The sequence below is a fragment of the Arachis ipaensis genome, chromosome B6, assembly GCF_059453495.1.
Source record: "Arachis ipaensis isolate K30076 ecotype BB chromosome B6, ASM5945349v1, whole genome shotgun sequence".
NCBI classification, from domain to species: domain Eukaryota; kingdom Viridiplantae; phylum Streptophyta; class Magnoliopsida; order Fabales; family Fabaceae; genus Arachis; species Arachis ipaensis.
In genome coordinates this window covers 14046693-14070647 of record NC_142441.1, presented here as the reverse complement: position 1 = coordinate 14070647, position 23955 = coordinate 14046693, and the positions used below count along the sequence as shown (strand labels likewise).

At 34.8% G+C, this 23955-nt stretch overlaps 3 protein-coding genes across 5 annotated transcripts; all 3 read left to right on the top strand.

Annotated features, from left to right (window-relative positions):
* The first annotated feature begins 1954 nt into the window (after positions 1-1954).
* Positions 1955-9699, top strand: LOC107645904 (acyl-CoA-binding domain-containing protein 4). Of its 2 annotated transcripts, none has more exons than XM_088489876.1 (18): positions 1955-2373; positions 2905-2975; positions 3226-3289; positions 3382-3453; positions 4025-4219; positions 4341-4418; positions 4614-4709; positions 4822-4888; positions 5232-5293; positions 5512-5651; positions 6099-6225; positions 6306-6420; positions 7019-7107; positions 7208-7291; positions 7374-7556; positions 8059-8199; positions 8469-8528; positions 8970-9699. In XM_088489876.1, the coding sequence occupies exons 1-18, from the start codon at positions 2215-2217 to the stop codon at positions 9150-9152; spliced, it is 1986 nt and encodes a 661-aa protein (XP_088346002.1). In that variant the 5' UTR covers positions 1955-2214; the 3' UTR covers positions 9153-9699. The 2 variants fall into 2 exon arrangements, with proteins under 2 accessions (XP_088346002.1, XP_088346003.1); XM_088489877.1 differs by having other exon boundaries at positions 2041-2373; positions 2915-2975.
* Positions 9700-10351: 652 nt separating this feature from the next.
* LOC107645905 (Tudor/PWWP/MBT superfamily protein) lies at positions 10352-15896 on the top strand. Its single transcript, XM_016350052.3, has 2 exons — positions 10352-11851; positions 13118-15896. The coding sequence occupies exons 1-2, from the start codon at positions 10708-10710 to the stop codon at positions 15430-15432; spliced, it is 3459 nt and encodes a 1152-aa protein (XP_016205538.1). The 5' UTR covers positions 10352-10707; the 3' UTR covers positions 15433-15896.
* A 2872-nt stretch (positions 15897-18768) lies between these two features.
* On the top strand, positions 18769-22576 carry LOC107645907 (putative prefoldin subunit 4). Of its 2 annotated transcripts, XM_016350054.2 has the most exons (5): positions 18786-19234; positions 20005-20093; positions 20833-20928; positions 21033-21143; positions 22165-22576. In XM_016350054.2, the coding sequence occupies exons 3-5, from the start codon at positions 20920-20922 to the stop codon at positions 22423-22425; spliced, it is 381 nt and encodes a 126-aa protein (XP_016205540.1). In that variant the 5' UTR covers positions 18786-19234; positions 20005-20093; positions 20833-20919; the 3' UTR covers positions 22426-22576. The 2 variants fall into 2 exon arrangements, with proteins under 2 accessions (XP_016205539.1, XP_016205540.1); XM_016350053.2 differs by lacking the exon at positions 20005-20093 and having other exon boundaries at positions 18769-19234.
* Positions 22577-23955: the final 1379 nt, after the last annotated feature.

Genomic DNA, 23955 nt, shown 5'->3' with positions numbered 1-23955 from the left:
CAGATTCTAGTGGTAGCTTTCTTTTGAAATATTTTTCATTACTATTTCTAAAAATAAAAATATATATTCTAAATTAGTAAATTAATCAATTCACTTTAAAAACTTATATGCAACATAATTACATATAATATAATAGAACGAAAGATAAACAAATAAATAATAAGAATCATCAAATTGAGAATAAAATAAAATATATAAATTTATGAAGATAATAAAAAAATAGATTAATACCTAAAGTATAATTGTTTGAATTAAAATTTGCAATTAAAAATATTAAAAAGAGAAACAATGAAATTGAAAGATACATATAGTCATATAAAGCTATATAAAACAAAGTAGAGAATTTAAAATTTACCTTTTGATGAAGAGAAGATGACCACTAGACAAGGAATAGAAAAAGAAGATTGAAAATATGAAACTAAGAAAAGGATTTAAGAAAATAAATGAGTGACGGCTAGGATTTGAAAATAGAAGAAGACTAAATTTAATTAAGTTAACTAATAGTCAAAATGATAGAAAGATAAAGTAGGTTTGGGACTTTTAATAATTAGACTTAATTTATTTGTAATTTATTTGTAAGGGGTCATTTAAAATTTAAAATGGGGCATATATATAAAAATGAAATGAGAGCGGGAGCAAGTGTCCTCTCGTTACTATGCATGGGTCCGTGCCTATACTAAACACAATATAGAGACTTGATTTAGTCTCTATCTCTCAGTTTCTATCTCCTAATTACTGTTTCTCTGTTTTAGTCTTTCTTCCAAACATAACCTTAAGAACCATAGAAATCATCATGTAACTTACCTAAAAGTGAGAAATATAGGAGAAAAAATGTTAAGAGCAATTGTTTCTCTAAACAAAATAAGCAATGCATGGTATATAAGGGTGTCCAATAAATTTAAACCAATCCAAATTAAACTGTTCATTCAATTCAATTCAAACTGAAAACTGATTTAAATTGCATTAACTTAGATTTAATTGGATTCTACTTTTGGTAAACCGCATAGATTGGATCGGAATCGAATTTCATATCTATTTGTCAAAATCAATTCAATCCAACTTAAACCGCACAATGTATTAATAATTATATTTTAAAAATTTTACTAATAATATATTCAATTTATTGTAAATTTTTATTTTTTTATTTACCAAAGATAGAGAGACTCGAACTTACGACCTCGTAGATGAGTATGAAAAACTATGTCATTTGAGCTAATAATATATTCAATTTATTTTTATGTTATTATTATTATTATTATTATTAATTTTTTTTAGTGAACATTTTATGAAATCGAAATGAGATTTATTTATTTTAACTAATTTATAATTTTATTTTTATAGTTATATTATTGTTGGTTTTTTAAGATATTGTTAAAACTTGTTATGATATTATTGGTTATTTAAAATTTGATATTAAAATTTATTATACATGTTTATTTATGTTTTTAATTTACAAAATCATAAATCAAATATAAAAAATCCAATCTAAAAATGCATCATAAATAAAATTAATATTTAAATAAGATAAATTTTTAACTAAAAACCAATAGAATAGAAACTACCTGCAAACAGCCGAACACTGATGGTGCATATATGTGAGCTTCTCTACTTTTGGTGCATATATGTGAGCTTTTCTACCTTTTTTTTTTTTTTTTGTGCCTAATGGATTGGACAACCTCCAATCTTGTACATAATACACCTACACATTTCTTACACTTTTACTATATTTTTTTTTTCAATTACAATTTTTAGAGTTTGAACCCTACACCTTTAAAATAGAGAGAGGAGATATGCTATGTGAACTAAGACTCATTAGTGTGAGCTTCTCTACTTTAAATTCAGTGGGAAAATAAAGGCGCAAGAGAGATTAAAATTTACAAATGTGGGCTTGAGCTTCCCCGACCCAAATCCAAACCTACTTATTAGGAGAAGCCAAGAAGCCTTTTTGTTTTCTGTCCAAAAGCTACAGAGGAAGCCTTTCTTCGTTTTTGGAAGCTGTAAATCCAACAGTTTACAGAGAAAAAGAGAGGTCGGGGCAGTGTGTAATTTTCAAAACAATAGGGGCGATAATGCTAATACAGTGGATCTGCGACGAAGTGAAGAGCAGAGGCAAAAAAAAAAAAAAAGTGATAAAATAAAACAGCACGTCCGTCCCTCCCGCGAAGAAGAAGCAGCAGCAGCTTAATTGATTGTAGTTGAAAATTGAAGAATCAGATGGCAATGATGAGAGGAAGCTCGAGTCTGCAATATCCAGATAAATTCTATTCTGCGGCGTCGTATGTTGGGTTTGAGGGATCAAACTCTCCAACCAAAGCTCTCACCTCCAAGTTCGCCAAGTCCACCGCTCTTCTCCTCTACAGCTTGTATAACCAGGTTCAATTTCCCCTTTTCTCCCATAGATCTGCTTTTCAGTTCTTTGATTCGTTCCTACTTTGCTTCATTGTGCTTCGATCCACATTGTCCTTGCTGATTTTCTTTCCTCCTGCCGAATCAATTAGATTTATTTTTCCTGTTATAAAGATTCGATAGTGTTTTTATTGTGGTTGATGACAGATTCGCTTTATATATATATAATCTATAATCTATAAAGCTTCTCAGAGTTTTTTCGACTTTTGATTCAAGCAGAATTGCATTTTCGGATTCTTTTAACTGACCTTGGTTGTTATTGTTAATTTGCTTATGTCTGTGATGCTAATACTTTACGAAACCAAGAGATTCATAATTGGAACAAAAAGGATTGCCAATTTGCCACAATGAAATTTTAGATTATTAGTGACTCCTCTCCTATTATTGTAGCTTTCGAATTAATTTTTAGGCCCATTTTGTCGATATTTCTGTGGGAAAAAAAGGTTTCATTAATTTGTTGCTTAATTCAATGGATCCATGCTTAATTTGTTATGTCAGGCTACTGTAGGACCATGTAACATCCCAGAACCCAGTACCTGGAAAATTGTGGAGCATAGCAAATGGGCAAGGTTTGTCTGCTAATATCTATGCTCTGTATGCTATTGTGTTGATAAACTCTCTCCGTGAAACTTGTATTCTATATATTCTTTATGTGCGAATCTGAATTTACTGTGCTTATCCATTCGTATTTTCTTTGGAGTGTTGTGTTCTTTAAGTTAGTAGTGCTTAGGTTGATGTTATACTTGCTTCATGCATTACTTTTATTTTTCTTGATAAAATTGTGGAGAATGTTGTTAAGGGAAGTAATTATTGATGCAGTTGGAACCAGCTTGGAAACATGTCTTCCACAGAAGCCATGCGTCTTTTTGTGAAAATATTGGAGGTTAATGAAATAATTTTATTTAGCCAATGATTAATGGTAAAATGCAGAATGTTACCTGATTACTTTTGCTGTTATTTTTTCCTATTGTGTAGGAAGAAGATCCTGGTTGGTATTCAAGAGCATCAAGCTCTGTTGTAGAACCTGTTATAGATGTGCAAATGAATGTGAGCCATTTTTTATCATTTTTGACAGAAATAACTTTCATCTCTGCTTACACCATTGCCTGCAATAAACTTTAATTGTTAATTTGTCATGTTATTCTGTTATATTCAGGTAAATTTAGAATAAGTTTGTCATTGAAAAAACAATGAAAATAAAAACTTAAAAGCTACTTTGTTATTGTGCAGTCAAAATTTGGCCTGTTTTCATGGTCAAATGAGTAAGAAATATTTTGTTTGATGAATAGAATTTGAGATAATTTATGTTATTATATGACATTGTTGTTTTACTACCTGTCACCTACAAGGCACACATGCAATTATGCAACTCAGATATTTTAGTGCTCTCATTTTAATCTAGGTATAAATTTAAGGATATGGAATTTAGAATTTAGGACTAAATTGTTTGAATAAATTTAGTCTAGGAGACATGTCGACTTGAAGTTATGTCTGCCAAATTGTAATAAGAGCATTTTCCTTTATATTCTTCTGCATATTTTGCTGTTATCAACATTGTAACTTCTTTTCTTTTAATTTTTCTTTTGTGCTTTCCAATCTTGTCTTACTCGTATAACAGCACGATTCCAAAATTGAACTCGTAAGAGAGAATGGAAATTCTTATCCAGAGACAAAGACTATTTCCACTGAAAATGGAAATCAAGTTGGAACACAAGATAAAGATGTCGTCATGGAGAGCATTGTTCCGGTTGGAGTCTATGATCAATGGATCGCACCACAAATATCCGGTCAGCGTCCTAGGCCCCGATATGAGGTATGCTCTTGCAAAAGGTTACAATTATAATGTTCATTCTCTTTAACTTGTTTCTATTTTCGTTTCATTATTTTCTTTTCTATTAGTTTCTCCCCTAAAGCAAGTGTATTTATATGTTTAGCATGGAGCAGCGGTCGTGCAAGATAAATTGTACATATATGGTGGAAACCACAATGGCCGCCACCTTGGTGACCTTCACGTAAGCATTATACACTGCATGAAGTAATGCATTTTTAAGTGAAAGTATGTCTTGAGGTTATTGAAACCACCATTTTTGGTTAACTATTTTCTATACGTTGTGATTTGATGACTAAACTTTGTTAATCTCTGCTTAAGTTGGCTATATGCCTATATCATTTGTTGTTCACTTTCATCTCCTTGGAAACAAATTCAGGTTCTGGATTTGAGAAGTTGGACTTGGTCAAAGATTAATGCTAAGGCTGAAGTAGAGTCTTCATCAATTTCAACACGCTGTGCTGGCAATTCTTTGGTTTGTATTGAACATAAACCTCTGCATAATCAACTGCTATGTTCAACTTATTTGCTGTTAACTGCTTGTAGAATATTTTGGATTTTGGTCACGTAATACATTTTCACTGCAGATTCCATGGGGTAACAAGCTTCTTTCGGTTGCTGGGCATTCAAAGGACCCTTCTGAATTTATCCAAGGTATACTATTAATTACAGTGTTAATGTTTTAATGCACTGTCATTCTTGCGGCTGACTTTGTTTCTGTGCATAGCGTAACATAAATAGATGAAAGTATCATTTGGATTTAAGTAGCCAGACAAGGATCCTTTATAAATTTATGGTTTCTATTTATTTTAATAAACTAAAAGCATGCCAGTGTCACATACATACTTTATTTAATTTGGTATGTCCATTATGATGTTCTCCGCTATTTTGTGAATATTGTCCTACTTACTTCTCTATTTTTTGTTGTTGTTGCCTTTTATATCATGGTTGCAAGTATCTGTATTACTATTAATATTGACATTTATTATTTCGACAGTGAAAATGTTTGATATACAAACTTCAACTTGGTCAACTTTGAAGACTTCTGGCAAAGCTCCAGTATGTATCCCTTATTCTTTTATAGTTTTTATCCTAAGAATCCTTGTAAAATCTCAGAACTTGTACTAGAAGTATGTGACATTTCACATCGGCATTTCTCTAAGACTCTAACAAAATAGAAAAATAAATTTGTGAGTTTTAGCAATGAATGTCCCTCTATTTTTATAGAAATTCAATAACGGCTTGTTAAGTGCCCTTTTATCATGTTGGTTTCCTAGGTGTCACGTGGAGGGCAATCAGCTAACCTTGTTGGAACAAGCTTAGTAATTTTTGGTGGACAAGATGCAAAGGGGACTCTTTTAAATGATCTGTATATTCTTGACCTGGAGACCATGACATGGGATGAAATTGATGCCATGTAAGAAGTTTTCTGACGAAACTCTTCTTTTTCCTCTTTTTTTTTTTGGTGTTGGGGGGGGGGGGGGGGGAGGGGGGGTGTTTGGATTCTGGGGGAAGGGAGGTTGATGTTGTTTTCTTCAGGAATTTGGCCTCTGTTTGGTGTAACTAATTATTCTGTCCCAAGTATTTCTTTTTAATCTGCATAATAATTTCTTCTTTTGTATGGCCCCCCAAAAAATAAGGTTTTCCTAGATGAGGTTATTCAATGGTTTTAGAAAACAGAAAATTTTTCATAAAAGCATATTGAAGTTTCATAAAAGCCATAATCTGGTTTTGATACGTGGTCGGTGTCTTATGTTACTAATTCCAGTGATGAAAATGCAATTTTCTTTTGGTACCAATATCAAGAGGGGGAAATGTAAAAGAAATGTGTTTATGTTTGGTGCTAACTAGTTGTAATTGGCAGTGGAACACCTCCTTCTCCAAGGTCTGATCATACTGCTGCTATACATGTTGAGCGATACTTGCTTATCTTTGGTGGGGCTTCACATACAACTTGCTACAACGATTTACATGTTCTCGACTTGCAAACTGTAAGGCCATCACTTCTTCTGCTATGCTGTACGTGAACTAGAAAATCATCTCCATCTTATTGTTTGCGTAAACTCTACAGATGGAATGGTCTCGACCCACACAACTGGGTGCAATACCAACACCACGAGCTGGACATGCTGGTGTGGCAATAGGGGAGTATTGGTTCATTGTTGGTGGTGGTGATACTAAAAGTGGTATGCCTTTTTTACTGCCTTGATACTTGAATGCAAATGTGGAATGAATGTTTACTGCATAAAATGCTTGATGTAGTTAATGGCAAACCTAGCCAAGACTTAATGACATGTAAAATATTTCTTGATATCTTGAGTAAGTAGTATTTGAACTCTTGGAGCTTACATGTCCATGTTGTAGGGTAGGTCAGACCAAACCATCTTGGTTTTAATACTGATACTATTGCTAACTGAAGTTGGTTGTATTTTTTTCCCCCCTTAACAAAATGCGAATCAGAAACCTTTGTTGATTGTCAGAAGCTTCGGTGTACTCGATAATATCTCTTTCTCCTAAAATTGTAGAAAAATAAGTTGTGTACTGTTAATGATTTAGTATGGTGCAAGGCTCAAGTTGATAGAGGTGCTTTTGGAAAACTCTCCCCACCCCCTTTTCGTTTTAAATATTGTTGAACTTCAAAGTTTCACAATGCTCATCGTCCTGTGTCACCTATAAATAGGAAAATGGGGTTGCAATGTTTTTCTAAACTTGAGGATATTGTTTTATCCTGTCTAGCTGTTGCCATATATCCCATTTCAAGTTATATTGCATCTCATGCTGCAGGTGTCTCAGAGACAGTTGTGTTGAATATGTCTACACTGGCTTGGTCAGTGTTAACTTCTGTTGAAAGGCCTATTCCAGTTGCGAGTGAGGTACACTTTATCTATATATTTTAAAAAGGTTGCATGTGCCATGAAACCTAGCTTGAAACCTATGCCATTTGCTTAATGCAGTTGACATTTTTCAATGCAGGGCTTAAGTTTGATTGTAACCTCCTACAATGGTGAAGATGTCCTAGTGTCTTTTGGAGGATATAATGGACACTACAACAATGAAGTAAAGAGAACGATTGCCATTTGTTCTTCGTTTGCCTTTGTTTTATCTTTCTCCCTCATTTGATTGGGGTTTCTGCATACAGGTCTATGTTCTTAAACCAAGCCGCAAGTCAACCTTGCAACGCAAAATAATTAAAAATTCCATTCCAGAGAGTGTTTCTGCTACCCAAAATGCCACAAAGACTGCCCCAGAAGTCGAATCTGAATTGGAAGCTAGCCAAGAAGGGAAAATTAGGGAAATTGTCATGGATAATCATGATCCAGCAGTAAGTATTATTACATAGCATGTACACTTCTGTATGATTTTAGAAAGGCTCTTGTCCCTGCAATTGTGTCTGAAATTATTTATGAACTAGGTGGATACTTATTTATTTTAGAAAAAATATCAGTTCATAGTGCTTTAGTTAACATTTAGCAAGAGATCTATTTATTGGTTCCATGAATTGGCTCAGTGACCTGGATATGGAAACGGCATTTTCTTCTCTTTCACTTTATGTTCTCTTCTGCCATTGAAACACTAAATGTAATTTTCAACCGCTTTTGATAGAACACAAATCTCCCACCCCCAACAAGAAAAAAGAAAAAAAAAGAAAAAGAGGATTGAACACTTATCATCTTCCTAGTACTTGCAACTTATCACTCCCCTAACTATACCTGCAACAAATCGTTTTAAGTCCCATGCATAAATTTTATCTTGTATTAGTTTCCATTTCATTTTAATTCATGTCAGTCACTGGCTTCAAACTTCTTATTTTGGGTGTCATACAGAAACCCAAAGGTGATCTTATATCGGTCCTAAAGACCGAGAAACATGAGTTGGAACAATCACTAAGCAAAGAGAGACTAAATGCTCTTCAGCTAAAGCAAGAGTTGGCAGATGCAGAGACTCGTAACTCTGAGCTATACACGGTATATGTTTTATAGTTGATGTCTCTACTAAATTTTGGAATTAGTCAGGTGTGTAAACTATTACATTGCTCTGTTTGGTTACAGAGCTTCAAGTCAGGTGTGTAAACTGCTTTCTTTTGCCTCTCACTCTTTTGGATTACTTGGGTAGTTTGTTGGGATTTCAGTAGAATACAATTAGGTCTATATACATAACTTGAATGCTTTGTATTCTTCATGATGAATTGCATAGTCTCTTAATGATCCTCTCACTTTCTGCAATAATAATATAGGAGCTCCAATCAGTACGTGGTCAACTTGCTGCTGAGCAGTCTAGGTGTTTCAAACTTGAGGTATGAATTAGAGATCTCCTTTCTAGCTTTCAGTTTTTCTGAGATTATATGTTAGATCTAGTTTTCCATCGAGGATTGAAGTAAAAATACAGGTTACACATAGGCCATCAGCATCATTCATCTGATCATGAAGCTATCCATAGAGTAAGAAATGAACAATAACAATTCATCCATGTAATAAGAATCAGATTTTCAAATTTTTTCTTTTAAAGTTCTTTTCAATACTTGCTTTCAAGTGGCTGTATAATTGCTTAATGACACAAATGAAATGATATTTTAGCTACATGACCAATTAGGTGTTGGAATGGCATGAACCATGTCTACCAGCACCTTCCATCTATTTGAGGCTCTTATAGAATGTGCCATTTGTCTCCTTCAGAATAACAAAGTTGATTTTTGTCCCCCTTGTAATCTAGGAAGATTATTTGTTTGATATTGCAGGTGGAGGTTGCAGAATTAAGTCAGAAGCTCCAAACCATTGGAACCTTACAGAGAGAGCTCGAACTCCTACAGCGGCAGAAAGCCGCATCGGAACAAGCTGCCCTGAACGCAAAGAAGAGACAGGGCTCAGGTGTGTGGGGTTGGCTTGCACCTCCACCTAACCAGAGAGAAGATGATGTCTAAACTTTAATACTCCCTCTATCCAAAAAATATAGGTCAAAGTTTTGACAGAACACCCATGTTAAGAAAACACCAAAAAAAAAAAAAGTTGAAAATATTTAGCTAAATTAACCATGGAATTTTTCTTTCTCACCCTGAATTAAATGCTTAATGCACATATTCTATATTATTTAAGACAAATTGAGTTAATAAATAGAGGCATAAGTTGAAAAAACACATCTTTAAACTAATCCAACGACTTATGTTGTTGGATAAAAAATGACCTATATTATCAGACAGGAGGCGTACCATTTATCTCAACTGAATAGAAAAATTTATGTTTTGGTTTCGTTTAGCCAATTTAATTTTCATATTTTTGTATCATTTCAGTTCCTTTCTAGTGTGATGTAAATAGCTTTTAGCTTATGTTTACCAATACTATCATCATGATAGTATTGGTTGATAGTTTTGGTAGATTGAATGTTATCTTTTGTCGCCATTTTTGCCGAAGATTGTATTTAAAGTTAATTGCATTATGTAATGAAAGTATAGAAATTCTTTTCTTTTGCAAGAGCTGTACGCTATTTGCCTTATATAATAGAATTCTAGTTCGATCAAGACTCCAAGTTTGGTTAAAGCTATTGTGTAATGGCAAAAAAAAAAAAAAAAAAAAAAAAAAAGAAAAAGAAAAAGAGTAGTTCTCTGTGTGTGATCGGAATGTAATCAATTTCTCTATAATCAGTGTTTTCAGTATCTATTTCTCCTCTGAAATTTTAAAGCCACTTTCTAGGATTTTGAAGAAATACTGAAATACGATTGCAATATGCAAATTTTGCAGATAATTAGGTTGTGAAAGAGGATCTACGACGAAGATAATAACAAAATTTTAAAATAACTCGAAGTATAAACAAGATTCCAATTGTAAAAATAGTGCTTTAATTGATTATAACCACAATCACAACAATAATAAGAATAAAACCCCCTTTATGTTTACCATGGAGCTGATTTATATATATCTTGGTTGCATTAAACTAAAGTGTGGATTATGGATTGATGGGAATGGATTCTCATTTTTTTTAATTAATCCTGGTTGGGAATGGATCCTTTGATAAGAGAAAGGGTATGTCCGATTACGACTTCGAAATGATAACGTGACGTGGCTTCAACATAAGAAAGACATGTAATGCCCCACGTTAATTACAACCGTCCAAGATGAAAAAATAAAAAAACTGTAATCCGGAAGCGTCCACGTTCTCATAATATATACATTTTCAACCTTTTTTAAGTCTCCAAAGTAGATAATAAGATTTTTTTTAAAAAAGAAAACGCAAATCACGATCCCGGCGTTTGTCGCAGTCCAATCGCATATCCTCTCTCGCACTCTCTCTCTCTCTCTCTCTCTCTCTCTCTCCCCCGCAGTGTCCCTTTAGGGTTTTATGACAATCAACAAGCTCGCGCCTTTCCCAATGAGGCTGTAGAAATGGAACACTTACTGGGTATCGAGTGGAAGAACCCTTAAATATCCTTGTGCTCCTACGGTATCTCCAGAATCGTCTATTTTCCTTCGACAATACCAGTCATGAGCGACGGTTCCGAATTTCACGCACCTGATTCCAAGGAAGAGAATCCTGCTGTTACGGAGCCCCGCGACGGGAAACCCGATGACAAGTGTTCCACCGCCGAGGGAGCTAACGGTGCTCTGTCGGAGCTCGCCTCGGGAGCTCAGGCGGTGACTGAGCTCGATGATAGGGTTTCGCAGAATGCCAAATCTGAGGAAGTAGCGGCTGGTTCGACCGAAGATATTAGGGTTAGGGTTTCTTCGGAGGAAGATGGCGTACGCGCAGGTGACGCATCAACCGTTGTTCGATTTGATGATCGAAACCATAAAATTGGTGACGAAAATGCATCGTTTCCCGGTCAAATAGATAGGCATAATCGTCATGTTCAGCCTGAATCAGACGCAAAGTTTCCTGGTTCAGATAGCAAGTCTCTTCTATCGGAATTCGATGAGTTCGTAGCTGCCGAGGGAAATGGCAGAGCAAGAGGTGGAGCCTCCAGGGATTTAGGGTTTGGTTTTGAAGTTGGTGACATGGTTTGGGGAAAGGTGAAATCTCACCCATGGTGGCCTGGGCACATATTCAATGAAGCATTTGCATCCCCCACAGTTCGTCGAACCAAGAGGGAAGGCCATGTGCTAGTGGCTTTCTTCGGGGATAGCAGTTATGGGTGGTTTGAACCCGCCGAACTTATCCCATTTGATGAAAATTTCGCAGAGAAATCGCAGCAGACATATTCTAGAACATTCATTAAGGCTGTGGAAGAGGCCGTCGATGAAGCCAGTAGAAGACGTGCTCTTGGTTTGGCTTGTAGGTGTAGGAACACTAATAATTTTCTCCCCACGAATGTTCAAGGGTACTTTTCTGTTGACGTGCCTGATTATGAGCCAGGAGGGTTGTATTCCACTAGTCAGATAAGGAAGGCAAGGAATAGTTTCAAGCCTAGCGACACTCTGGCTTTCGTGAAGCAGTTGGCCCTGGCTCCTTGTGATGGTGAGCAAGAGAGCATTGGCTTCTCTAAGAACAAGGCTACGGTTTTTGCTTATCGGAAGGCAGTGTTTGAACAATATGATGAGACTTATGCTCAGGCTTTTGGAGTGCAGCCATTGCGCCCTTCTCATTCTCAGAGTAATAAAACTGATCAGTCCGGGAGGCAGCCTCCTAGAGGTATATGTCTTACTGATTTAATCATGTTTATTTCTTATAGTTATGGAACTTACATGTTTGTGCTTGTGAAAAATTGCATATGTGAAGATTTTCTTGGACAATGAGCAAGTGTTATTTCACAGGATGTATCTAAGATTTTAATTAGCTTCAGATATAACTTGTGCTCACTATTGACATGAAATTGACGGGAATTTCCTTGTGGATCTATGTCTATAGACTATAGAAGTAGTGTGGTTCAGAGGTAGAAATCTGGGGTCATCGTCCTTCTCCTTATATAATAGATTTGAACTAGACTCTGAATTGAAGCCATGAGTGTTTGTGCATTATTGAGTTCCTTAAATTGTGTATTAACTATTAAGTTTTCGTTTGGTTGAATTTTCGCAATTGGGAGTAGAGGCCAAAGGTTAACTATGATAAACGTTTTGAGTTATTATGATATGTATGCTCAGTAGTTGTTGTGTTTGTTGGATAAGTACGAGAAACTATAAAAGATGAGAATTTAATTTTTTAATTTTAATATTTTTATAGATCTATTTAGTTGTATAATCGTAAAATATAGATCATATGACCATTTATGGTACTTGATACACCCCATTATAGGGATGATAAAGTTAGGAAGAAAATTGAGGTGGATGAGTGAATGCCCAAGGCAGAGATTTATGAAGAATGCATTTGGGACAGTTGGTAGCTCCTCTAGATGACATAAAAGGATGATGAAAATTCTCACAAAGGCGAGGTATTTTGACCTTGTGAGACTTCCAAGGGAAAATGGAGAGAATAGAATATAGTCCAACTAAAGGGGATGAAGGAAGAAGAGACTCTTGGAGACTATTATGCTATACCTCACTCAGTGACTCTACAAGGTTTTATTTAATATGGTTTTTATATAGTTTAATGGTGTCACCTGATCCAAACTGTTGATCGTATTTGGTTGCCTTTGTTGTCCCTTATCACTTTGATGCAACTGTCTTGGGATCAGAGAATATTCGTAATATGATTAAAAATTTTTGGCATCCTTGCAAAAGTTACATCTTCCTATTTTTCTACCTAACATCATGGTAATGTGGATGATTGCATTTTGCAGGTTTTTTAATTTGACTTCAATTTATATTTACATGATTGGTTATTGTAATTTATCTCCTTCATATTATATACATGTCAATGCATAAAATATCATACTGGTTTTGCCTATCAAGTTTGTATCCATCTCATATGTGAGTGGTACGATGTCTTCTTTTATTTATGGCTTTTTGTTCTGTTCTGCAGCTCCTTTAAGTGGTCCAATGGTGATAGCAGAAGCTCTGGGTGGTGGGAAGACCACTGGCAAATCTGTAAAAGTTAAGGACACTTCTAAAAAGGATAGGTACCTTTTTAAGCGGCGGGATGATTCAAGTAACTCTCCGCAGTTGGCATACACTGAAGAAACACCTGATGTAGCCAGTCGTTATGTGTTGCAGAAAAGGGCTCCAGCTTTGCCTCCAGTGCCTCATAATTTAGAGAAGCGAGAAGGCACAGGATTGTTTAGCCATGATGGTGCAATTGTAACTTCAGATGCCAAAGAAGCTGTGATAAGTCAGGCCCAAACAGATGGGGTTTCTCTTGCATCCCAAGTCATTTCATCAGATCCAAAGTCTCATCTTGACAAGATGAAGGGATCTTCTGAAGGAGTGGCACACAACTTTGAACAAGAAAATATTTCGAGTAAAAGCATGGGTAGGTCGGGAGACATGGTATTGCCAAGCACAGTTGATGAAAAATCTCAGAATTGTCATCTGGGGAGCCAAATTCCTGTTGAGGTCAAACATGATGGGAATGTAGAACTGTTGGGACAAAGTGAAGATCATAAGCAAAAAGAGAAAGGTCTTCCGACTCTTGCTGATGGAGGAAATGGTACACATCAAGTTAAAAGTGAAAATAATGTGAGTTTGACAGCTGGAGCAAAGCATCTCGAAGTTGGTAAAGCAAAGAAGCTGAAAGGTCATAAGCGACCTGCTGATGACTTGAAGACTTCTGCTATTGGGGAGAAAAAGAAGAAAAAGAAAAAGGATGTCAACTTAAAACCTACGTCAGGATACTTGGAGAAGCATTCTACTTCTGGAAAATCTGTCCCAATCGTGACTAAGAGAGAGGATTTTCAGGAACAGATGCAGATAGGTGATAGTACCAACAATTTGCCCCCCATAGATACCACAGGAGATGTTAGTTTCGAATTGCCACAACTTTTGGGTGATCTGCAAGCTCTTGCTTTGGATCCTTTTCACGGTGCCGAAAGAAAGATCCCTGCGGCTGTTCGACAGTTCTTTTTGCGGTTCAGGTCTCTTGTTTACCAAAAAAGCTTGATTTTATCACCACCAGCAGAGAATGAAGCGCCTGAAGCTCGTGCTTCTAAGTCTCCTTTGAGTGCTGGGGCATCTGTCAGCCCTGACGATCATGTCAGAGCCTCACCACCTGTAAAACCTGTAAAACAAATTGTTCGGTCTGATGATCCTACAAAATCTGGGCGGAAAAGGGGCCCCTCTGATCGTCAGGAGGAAATTGCTGCAAAGAGGTTGAAGAAAATCAAGCATTTAAAGACACTAGCTGCAGAGAAGGGAGTGGCCAGTCAGAAAACTTCTGAAACCCGACGAGAAGTAAAAGAATCCATACCCCAGGCTCCAGCCAAGGTAGCGAAATCAGATTTTGCCAGAAAAGTGGAGCGTGCTGCTAAGGCAGTCGAGCCCACCATACTGGTGATGAAGTTTCCTCCACAAACATCTCTTCCGTCTGTTGCAGAGTTGAAGGCAAGGTTTGCCCGCTTTGGCCCAATGGATCAATCAGGTTTCCGTGTATTTTGGAAGTCCTCAACATGCCGTGTTGTATTTCTGCATAAGGCTGATGCTCAAGCTGCCTATAAATATTCTGTGGCAAACCAGTCGTTATTTGGAAATGTGGGTGTGAGGTGCTTTCTCCGGGAATATGGGGATTCTGCTCCCGAAGTCTCTGAAGCTGCAAAAGCTAGGGCAGATGATGGTGCCGATGAAATACCTCGGGTCAAGGATCCATCAGTGGTTCATCGTCCAGCATCAATATCATCTCAGGGACAGCAGCAACCTCTTCCACAGCCAGTAATCCAGCTCAAGTCCTGCCTGAAGAAACCAACTGGAGAGGAGTCAGGGCAGGTATCCGGTAATGGAGGTAGTAGTAAAGGAAACCCACGTGTAAAATTCATGTTAGGTGGGGAGGAAAGTAGTAGGGGAGAGCAATTAGTGACAAGTAATAGAAACAACATCAACAATGCTAGTTTTGCTGATGGTGCTGGACCAACCATGGATTTTAATAGTAAAAAGGTCTCGTCTCAACCACCTCTATTGCCCACTCCCCCTGCTACTACTCAGTTTATGAAAACCCCCCAACATAATTTGAATAATTCTGAATTGGCAAAGGACCCCAGAAATACTTCCAATTTTATAAACAACACCGCACCGGCACCTGCTACAACAGTTGATATATCGCAGCAGATGATTAGCCTCTTGACGAGGTGCAGCGATGTTGTGACTAACGTGACCGGTTTATTAGGCTATGTGCCTTACCATCCTCTTTGAAACAAAAATGCTACAATATTCAACGTTAAGCCATAGCCAATGCCGCAAAATTCGGGCGAATCGGATTGTGGATGACATGTTAATGCAAAGAATACAATACAATACAATACAACATTCCTCCATGGAAATGAGGACTAGCGAAGTCCGAGTTGGTGCCCGAGAGCTGTCCAAGATTGGTTTTACTTGCGAGGTGTTTTTGAGGGGCTCTAAATTGTAAATGCGCTCATATTGAAAGTAGCATCTTCTTGTTCTTAGATTAGCCGTCTTAGTACTTGATTCCTTTTTTGTTTGCTTTCTTACTTTTCTAAATCATTTGGGAGGGTTGAGGTTATTTTGTTTATATCACAACGCTAACAGCATATAGATGTTCATGTACTCGTGTTGCCTACCCACCCTGTCCTCGTTGTGTTTGACATGACGATTGTATGACGTTTCTTATTTGCAATGCTATTATTATGCTTAAATGACGGTGTAACTCTGCAACCTCACTTGACAAACTAGACCTGTTAGTGTTATTCAACTATAAGATTGTTATACATCAATCAAGTCCGTTCATATATTGCTCAGCATGTGGATTCTTTAAGTTGGCGGGGAGAAGAGGGAGGTAGGGCTGTTTAAGATTCAGCCTTGTCTGAAACTCAACCTGGACCAGAAATATATTTTCATTATTTTGTTGAGTTTGGGTTTATTTTTTTTAGCTGTGATTTTTGACCCGGGTTCAGTTCATGTTTTAAAAAATATATTTAAGAGTGAAATTATTAATATAATGTTATATTTTTATATTATATGATATTATTTTTGTTTTAACAGTCCATAAAATTGATAGTTGACCGTTTACATCAGCACTTTTTAGACGTTAGTTGATAAAGAGATTAGTAGAGATTAACGTTTTACAACTTGGGAGATTTATTTGATCATTTTAAAAAGTTAGGAATCAAATTAAAGCATGTTGAGAATTTTAAAGATCATTTTGGACATTACCTCATTGTTAATATGATTGACTATACAGACATTAGGCATTAATATTTTTCATCCACTCTACATGTTTAAAAGTATTCAAGTTATTTTTATATAATAAAAATGATATGCTTCAAAAATATATTTTTATATAATTTACTAACAAGTATATGTGATACATATCATAATTTTTAATTTTAATAAAAAATATTATTATATTAGAATTATATATTTTAAAGATATTGTCAATGTGATTTTCATTAGAAAAAAATTTTGCATAATAAATATTATTTTTTTTCCTAAAAGTTTACTTTTTATTTTAATTTTATCTTTAATATTTAGTTTTAATTTTACCACTAATATTTCAATAGATTTTAATTAGACTCCTGGGTAAAATAACATATAACATTGTAATTCTATGCTGATGTGTCTTTAGCCAATAGTTGCCATGTGTTTGTGACACATCAACATTCAATTGTTATATCACTATTAACAGAGAATACAATTAAAATTAAAATATATTTGAAATCTTAGATACAATATTAAAACAAATAAAACGTTAAAAATATTTTTAAAATTTTTCAAAAACATTTAGAAACGAAAAAGATACTTTAATTTTTTAGAATTTGAGGCCGTAAGTGATTTTATAGCTCTAAAGGTTTGGAATTTCTATAAAAGCAAGTCATTTCTTGAGTGTTTTAAAACTCCAAATTTATATATTTCCTAGGACTTAAAATCCTAAATAATTTTACAGTACTAAAGGCTTGAACAACCCCACCCAACCTCCCCCCTCTCCGCCAAAAAAAACAGACCATTGTTAAAAGTATTTCAAATATTTAAAATGTCAATTTCATATATTTTATAGAAATTCAAAATATAAACAATAGCATACTAGTTGGTAGGCCTGTACAAAAGAATATTTCAGATTTTGGATTTTAAAAAAAAAAAACCAATTTTAAATAAAAAATCCAAACCAAATTATATCTATTTTATGGTTTGATTTTTTAATCCAACTATTTAAATAATTCAAATCCGAATATAGATCTAGATCCAAATTATGATCCAAACTTGCAAAAATTCCTAATTTGAGACTTTGAATAGTAACAGAGGCCTAGTATAAATGACATATTTATATGCCTCTTATAAGCATCTGAATTCAAATCCCATCTAAGATCTAGAATTAGAGATTGTCCAATCCACTTGACCAAAAAAAAAAAAAAAAAGACCGAGTCCAATTCACACACACAACACAGCCTCTTCCCTCTTGGTAAATATATAGAAGAATTATGACTGCAGAACAAATGCGAAACTTTTCAGCAAATTGAGAGTCCCACTTATATAGCTGATAATTTCAGTTCACTTGATGAGGTTTTTGCTCCTCTATTTAGAGATCTTAATCTTAGCACTACGAAAATTTTTTTGTAATACATTAGAACAGGAACCTTTGAAAATTTTGTTTGATTATATATGATGGCATAAAGGGTGTATGTAAGATGTTCATTGATCATGTTAAACTTATTGCGCACTATATATGAAGTTGCTTGTGGTTTATGGTTTATTTGAAATCTGTTTTCATTTGAAAAGAAATAAAGAATATGGTTCCATTTTGAAGAAGGTGCTGCAAACATAGTTACTGCATATTTTCTTGTAGAATTTTTGCGTGAACTTATGTGCTATCCTATCCTTCAGGTTATAGTTGATTTTGTTTGTACTCAGAGGAGCTATTTAAATTCATATCTGGCTAATGTATGTCATATTGTAAACTCTAATTCTTAAATACATTGTCATTTTCCATGTTTCCAATGGTCACATTCCAGTTTTAACTAGAAAAGATTCAGCATGGAAATATTGTACTTTTAGCTTTTGTTATCTTTTAAAATGACAAACATATATTTTGTTATCTGTAAATATATTTTTTTCAAAGGTTGTAATTGTTCAATAATTTTGTTGGCATCTTTTAATATTTTGTGGTTGTTGTTGTAGAGAGATTTTCTGATGGCATCCTTTTGATATTTTGAGAATGATTAAATGTTATATAGAATTATAAATTAGTTATTGTCATTAGATTTATAAAGAACATAGTTATCAAACCTGGCTCGACCTGATCAATTCGACCAGAAATCCAGTCACCCAGTCATCTGATCGGACCGAGCCACTCGTTGGACCGGTGCATCAAATCTGCTGGAATCCGGATTTACCTGGCCGGTTTTTCAGAAAAAACCGGTAATCCGACCGATTTATTTGACCCGGACCTGGTCATGATTTTTTTTTAAATGAACGGCGTCGTTCCATCCCCTTCCCCTTTCCGCAAAAACCGGTGATCCGACCGGTTTATTTGACCCGGACCTGGTCATGATTTTTTTTTAAATGAACGGCGTCGTTCCATTGCCCCCCCTCCTTCCCCTTTCCCTCTCTGAATCCCTAATTGCTGACACCCCCGGCCCCCAACGCTATCTCCTCTCTCGACTCTCTTTCTCAGTTTCTCGTCATTCTCTCACACGAGCTGAAGCTCTCGTCAGCTTGTCTCATCTCCGATCTCTCACCTCTCGTCTCCAGTCTGTCAAGCTCTCGTCAGGTCAAGCTCTCCCTTCACTGCGCTCGCTTCGCCGGCGGCAGAAGCAGACGGAACCACATCTGGTCCCTCGGGTGGTGGTGGTGGTCGTCTTGTTGCTTCTCACGGTCTCTGTCTCGCACCTGGTCTCGATCTCTCCCTTCCCTGCGCTCTTCGTCGCCGGTAGCAGAGGCAACAGATCCCGGTAGGCTGGTCTTCGTTGTCGTCTTCTTGCTTCGAGCCTTGCCGTCAGCTTCTCCTTCGCCATCAGCTTCCTTCGCGCAACCCGATTTGGTGAGTTCCCCCTGTTCGTTGAATGTGTTGCTAAAATTTGTTAGTGATTATTATGAACCTTGAATTTGCTGTTGACTGCCAAAATAATCACTTAGCTTAAGTTTGTTCGTTGCCGAAAATCATTGTTGTTTTACTGAATAATCACTTAATTAATTTTTTTGTTGTTGTTGTAAATCTGTAAATCATGTTGAATTTGTTACTTATTATCATCATTGAAGATTGAATCTATTGTTGTCCTGAAGAAATAATCACTTTTCTAAATTTTTTGTTGTTGTAAATCTGTAAACCATCTCTTGAGATAAATCATTTGTTGCTAAAAATTATTATAGTTGAATTTGTTGTTGAAAATGAGGTTCATGCTCTCTGCAATTGTTCAGTTAAACTGTTGTCCTATACTTTCTGTTTGTATTATTATGAATTATTTTTGGTATTGATTTGTGAAAGATACACAAATGTAGATATAGATGCAAATCAAAATGAAGGAAATGTTGGTCAAGCTTCAAATTTGTTTTATGAAGATATAAATGCCGACTTTCAGATCACCTTTTGAATTTGATTTACTAATTGTGTTATCTTTTGTTTTTCTTGTTCTTTAAATTGAGAAAGTATTTTGCACTATTGACTAGTTATTATTTTTTTTGGCATAATTTATGTCTAAGAATTGATATTTGATTGTTATTAATATATTTATGAAGACATACATTTTAAGTTTTAACTTTTGATTTTAATTTTATTTTTATAATTTTATATTTTTATTTAATTATGACCAGGTCAACCAGGTGAATTAGCAACCCACCGGTTGAACCAGTAACCCAGTCATATGAACGGATCAATTACCGGTTCGGTTTGGATAACTATGGTAAAGAACCAAATCCTAGTTGTAATGAACCTATACAGTTTAAAAAAACTTTAGTATTAATTTTACTTTTAAAAAAAATATAGTTTGAAAATTGGATTTCTAAAAACTAGTTTTAAAACTGGATTTTTGGTTAAAAAATCTAGTTTCGAGGTTAAAAAATCTGGTTTTGAGGTTAATAAGAGTCCTGCTAGGGAGCCAATGGAATATTTGTACAATGGAATACTTTCCCTTAAAAAATTTGGTTTTGAAACTGGATTTCCAAAAAAAAACTGGATTTTAAATTTAGTGTTAAAAAAACCGGATTTAAAACCGGTTTGAATATAAAAACGGATTTGAATATTAAAAACCGGTTTTAATTTTTCCAAACCGATTTAGAACCGATTTCCTTTTTTAATCCGGTTCCAGTTTGGTTTCACGAACCAAAATACTAGTTTTAAAGTGGATGTAGTTTAGATTTTTAAAAATCCAAACCATGCCCACCCCCACCCCACTTTGGATATGAAGTATAATATATAACCTTTTATCAAATGAACTTTTTCAATATTGTGTTTTTCTTTTTTTGATCTTTTATTGATTTTACCTTTTAGTTTCTGGACATTTTAAACAAAAGCAAGCAAAAAAGAACGATTACATACTAATATACTCGATTAATCTTGTGTTTATTACTGTTATAAACATTTAATTAACTAAAAAAAAGTATCTCATTTTTGTGTTTAATATATCTTCACTCCAATTTTAGTTAACGAGAGTTGTCAACAGTAGCTCCCAGTGGTACTGAAACTCGTACTGTGATCGGAATCAGGAAACCCTAAATTGAGTCATTAGCATGCAGCAGGTAATAAAAAATCCCTAGCTTCGAATCAATGTTCCTTGGAATCACAATCTTCTTTCTATTATTTTCCCTCCTAATTTATGATATTCCATTTTTCGTCGTTGAAGGAAGGAGGATCCGACACGGAAGTGACATGGGAGGACCAGCAGAACATCAATAAGTTCGGAAGATTGAACAATCGCTTTCATGAGCTCGAGGATGAGATCAAAATTGCCAAGGTAACCAAATTTTTTGTTTCTTTTCATTTTTCATTTTTATTTTTGTTTATTTAGCTCCGTTTTGAGTTTAGTTGTTAGTATATGAGTAGAATAAGCACTAAAATGCATCCTTATAGTTTATAACTTGATGGTAGAAATGGATTGAAAGAACAAAAGAAATCATAGGATATGCATTGATTTACTTGTTTACTTACAGGGCCGGGTTTTAGTTTATTCCTTAATCATCACTATAATAAGTTAGGAGCTAGGACTTTGCAGAATAAACCATAATTTTGATCTTTAAAGATTGATTAATTTGCTCACAAAAATGGTCCCTGAATGACTAATATTCTTAAAAGATTCTTCCACTTGATCAATCCACCCAAAGTAAGAACCAGTATGTAGGCAACCTAATATTTCCTCAGCCAGAATAGTTTTTTACTCTACCAAAATGGAACATCTAGGGGTACTGGTGGAGTGTAATTATGGGCAAAATGCAGTTTACTTGCAAGTGTGTTGGTTTTCATTTGGCAAGAATGTTATGAGTGACGTAGTAGAGCTGGATTGATCAGTATCAATATTGACATTCAATACTATCCCTGGATAATGTACACTCTTGCAGAGAATACATTAGTGATGAGTTTTATGGAGAACTAGGCGCCTAATTGAATAAAGAGAAAAAAGAGAAATGGTTTAACATTTTGCCTACCCCTGAAACTCATTAACAATTGGCTAACATGCCGGTTTGTCCAATATGCAAAACTGAGAGCAACAGAGTCCTAAGTAATCGATTAGATTATATGAAATGGTAGAGGAAAAATATATTCAATCTTATTACATTATATATCCTCTAAAATTAAGTATGTGGACGACTGGTTGTGACACTGTGTATATCAGATATGGAATTTATGAACTCCTCTGTTCTGCAAGTCCTGTCCTAGTTTGATTTTTGTAGCCATACAACCTTCTTGCAAAGGCAATCCCCTGGTTGGCATGTTTTTGATGTCGTGATACAAATGCAACGGGATGATTTCTTCTACAGGAAACAAATGATAATTTGGAAGATGCGAGCAATGAGTTGATTCTCACAGATGAAGATGTGGTTCGGTTTCAAATAGGTGAGGTCTTTGCACATGTGCCAAAGGATGAAGTCGAGAATAGAATAGAAAACATGAAAGAGGTGACAAGCCAGAAACTGACAAAGCTTGACGAGGAGAAACAATCTGTGGTTGCTCAGATGGCTGAACTGAAGAAGATTTTGTATGGGAAGTTCAAGGACTCGATCAATCTCGAGGAGGATTAGTAGCCTTCTTGTTTATAGGTCTTTTGGGGTTGATTTGAACTCTATTGGACTTTGAGAATTTTTCAATCAGATTGTCCCATGTTTTATTTCATTTCATGTTTAGAGTATTTTCTTGCTTGAACTCTATTGGAAATGGACCTCTTTTTCTACATGTCTTTGGTTTCATTATTCTCTAACATTTTCTTCTCTAGTTGATCCTAAAGAAAATTTTTAATCCCCTTTGTTGATTATGACTATAAAAAATCTCTCACTTTGGATAAGTAACAGCGAGTGCAGCATGTGTTTTAGTTGCATTACTCTTAAATCTTGTTGAGATAGAAGTGGCTGTCATTTAGAAAAATAAAATAAAATAAAAAATTGTGTCGAGCATTGAATGGTACGTTTTTTAGACAAATATAAGTTGGCGTTTCATGTCAGTAATTCAGTTGATTGATATCTTCAACAATTGGACTTGAACTCTTCCATTAACATCACAACTATCAAAAGATTGGGTTAGTTTTGTCTAATTATTCCAATCTTTGGTGGATATATATTTTATATTTTTCATTGTTAGAATTCTTCGCACTAAATTTTTCATGATTAAAAATAATAATTTACCTTACTTTTGTGTACGCCGTTAACATGGGACAGTTAGGACCTTGTATAAAGTATTTAAATTTATTGTCACTAAGGTTGTATTTAAAAAAAAGATTGAGAAATAAAGACTAGGACTAAATTAAATTTTTGTATTGCGTTTGGTGTAAAATATGTAAAATTATGTCTTAGTGTTTTGGGTGTAAAATGTGCAGAACTGAGACGACTCAGTATCTTGTTGGAAAAAAGAAAATTGGACTAGATTTGGAATCTCAAGAAAAAATTGGACTAGATTTAAAATTTAACTTCTCTTGGACTAGATTTGGAATCTCAGTATCTTGTTGGAAAAGAAAAAATTGGACTAGATTTAAAATTTAACTTCTCTTGGACTAGATTTAAAATTTAAAAAATTAAATGAAAATAATTTTAAAAATAAATATTAATAAAATTTTAATTTTTGTCCCCAAAAATTTTAATTCCTGGTAACTCTATTTTTATTAAAGGTACTAATAACAGTATTAATAAAGGAATTGGCATTGTGGTCCGATAAATTTCGGTCTCTAATTTCTAAATAAATTACTAAATTTCAGTTCCCATCCTAGTATCTGCTTCCGAACACTAGCTAATCTCTTATTTCTAATAACTTTGCATTAAGACATAATAAGCAAGTCATATTTCATGGCCATGTATATTTATTAGGATTGTAAGTGGGATATATATCTTTTTTTAGCATTCGGTAAAAATAGTCATTATTGTCATTATCAATTGAGAGTGCATATATTATACTCTTTGAATGTGCGATTTTTTTTTTTTTTCGAATTCTGCGTTAAGACAAGATGCTTGTGCACCGGACTGTCTTTTAATTAGATTGCATCGTCTCATCCTCTTTTTTATTATTTATTCAATTAAAATTTAAAGACCTTCATAACACCCAAAACCATGTACGTTATTGAGGAC

What these genes read in the sequence shown, in the direction of transcription:
- LOC107645904 (XM_088489876.1), top strand. Translation starts at nt 2,215, where the DNA reads ATGGCAATGATGAGAGGAAGCTCGAGTCTGCAATATCCAGATAAATTC. An exon ending in GCCACCTTGGTGACCTTCAC is followed by an intron (nt 4,419 to 4,613) that starts GTAAGCATTATA and finishes AAACAAATTCAG; the next exon opens with GTTCTGGATTTGAGAAGTTG. An exon ending in GTAACTCTGAGCTATACACG is followed by an intron (nt 8,200 to 8,468) that starts GTATATGTTTTA and finishes ATAATAATATAG; the next exon opens with GAGCTCCAATCAGTACGTGG.
- LOC107645905 (XM_016350052.3), top strand. Translation starts at nt 10,708, where the DNA reads ATGAGCGACGGTTCCGAATTTCACGCACCTGATTCCAAGGAAGAGAAT. An exon ending in CGGGAGGCAGCCTCCTAGAG is followed by an intron (nt 11,852 to 13,117) that starts GTATATGTCTTA and finishes TCTGTTCTGCAG; the next exon opens with CTCCTTTAAGTGGTCCAATG.
- LOC107645907 (XM_016350053.2), top strand. An exon ending in ATGAGATCAAAATTGCCAAG is followed by an intron (nt 21,144 to 22,164) that starts GTAACCAAATTT and finishes TTTCTTCTACAG; the next exon opens with GAAACAAATGATAATTTGGA.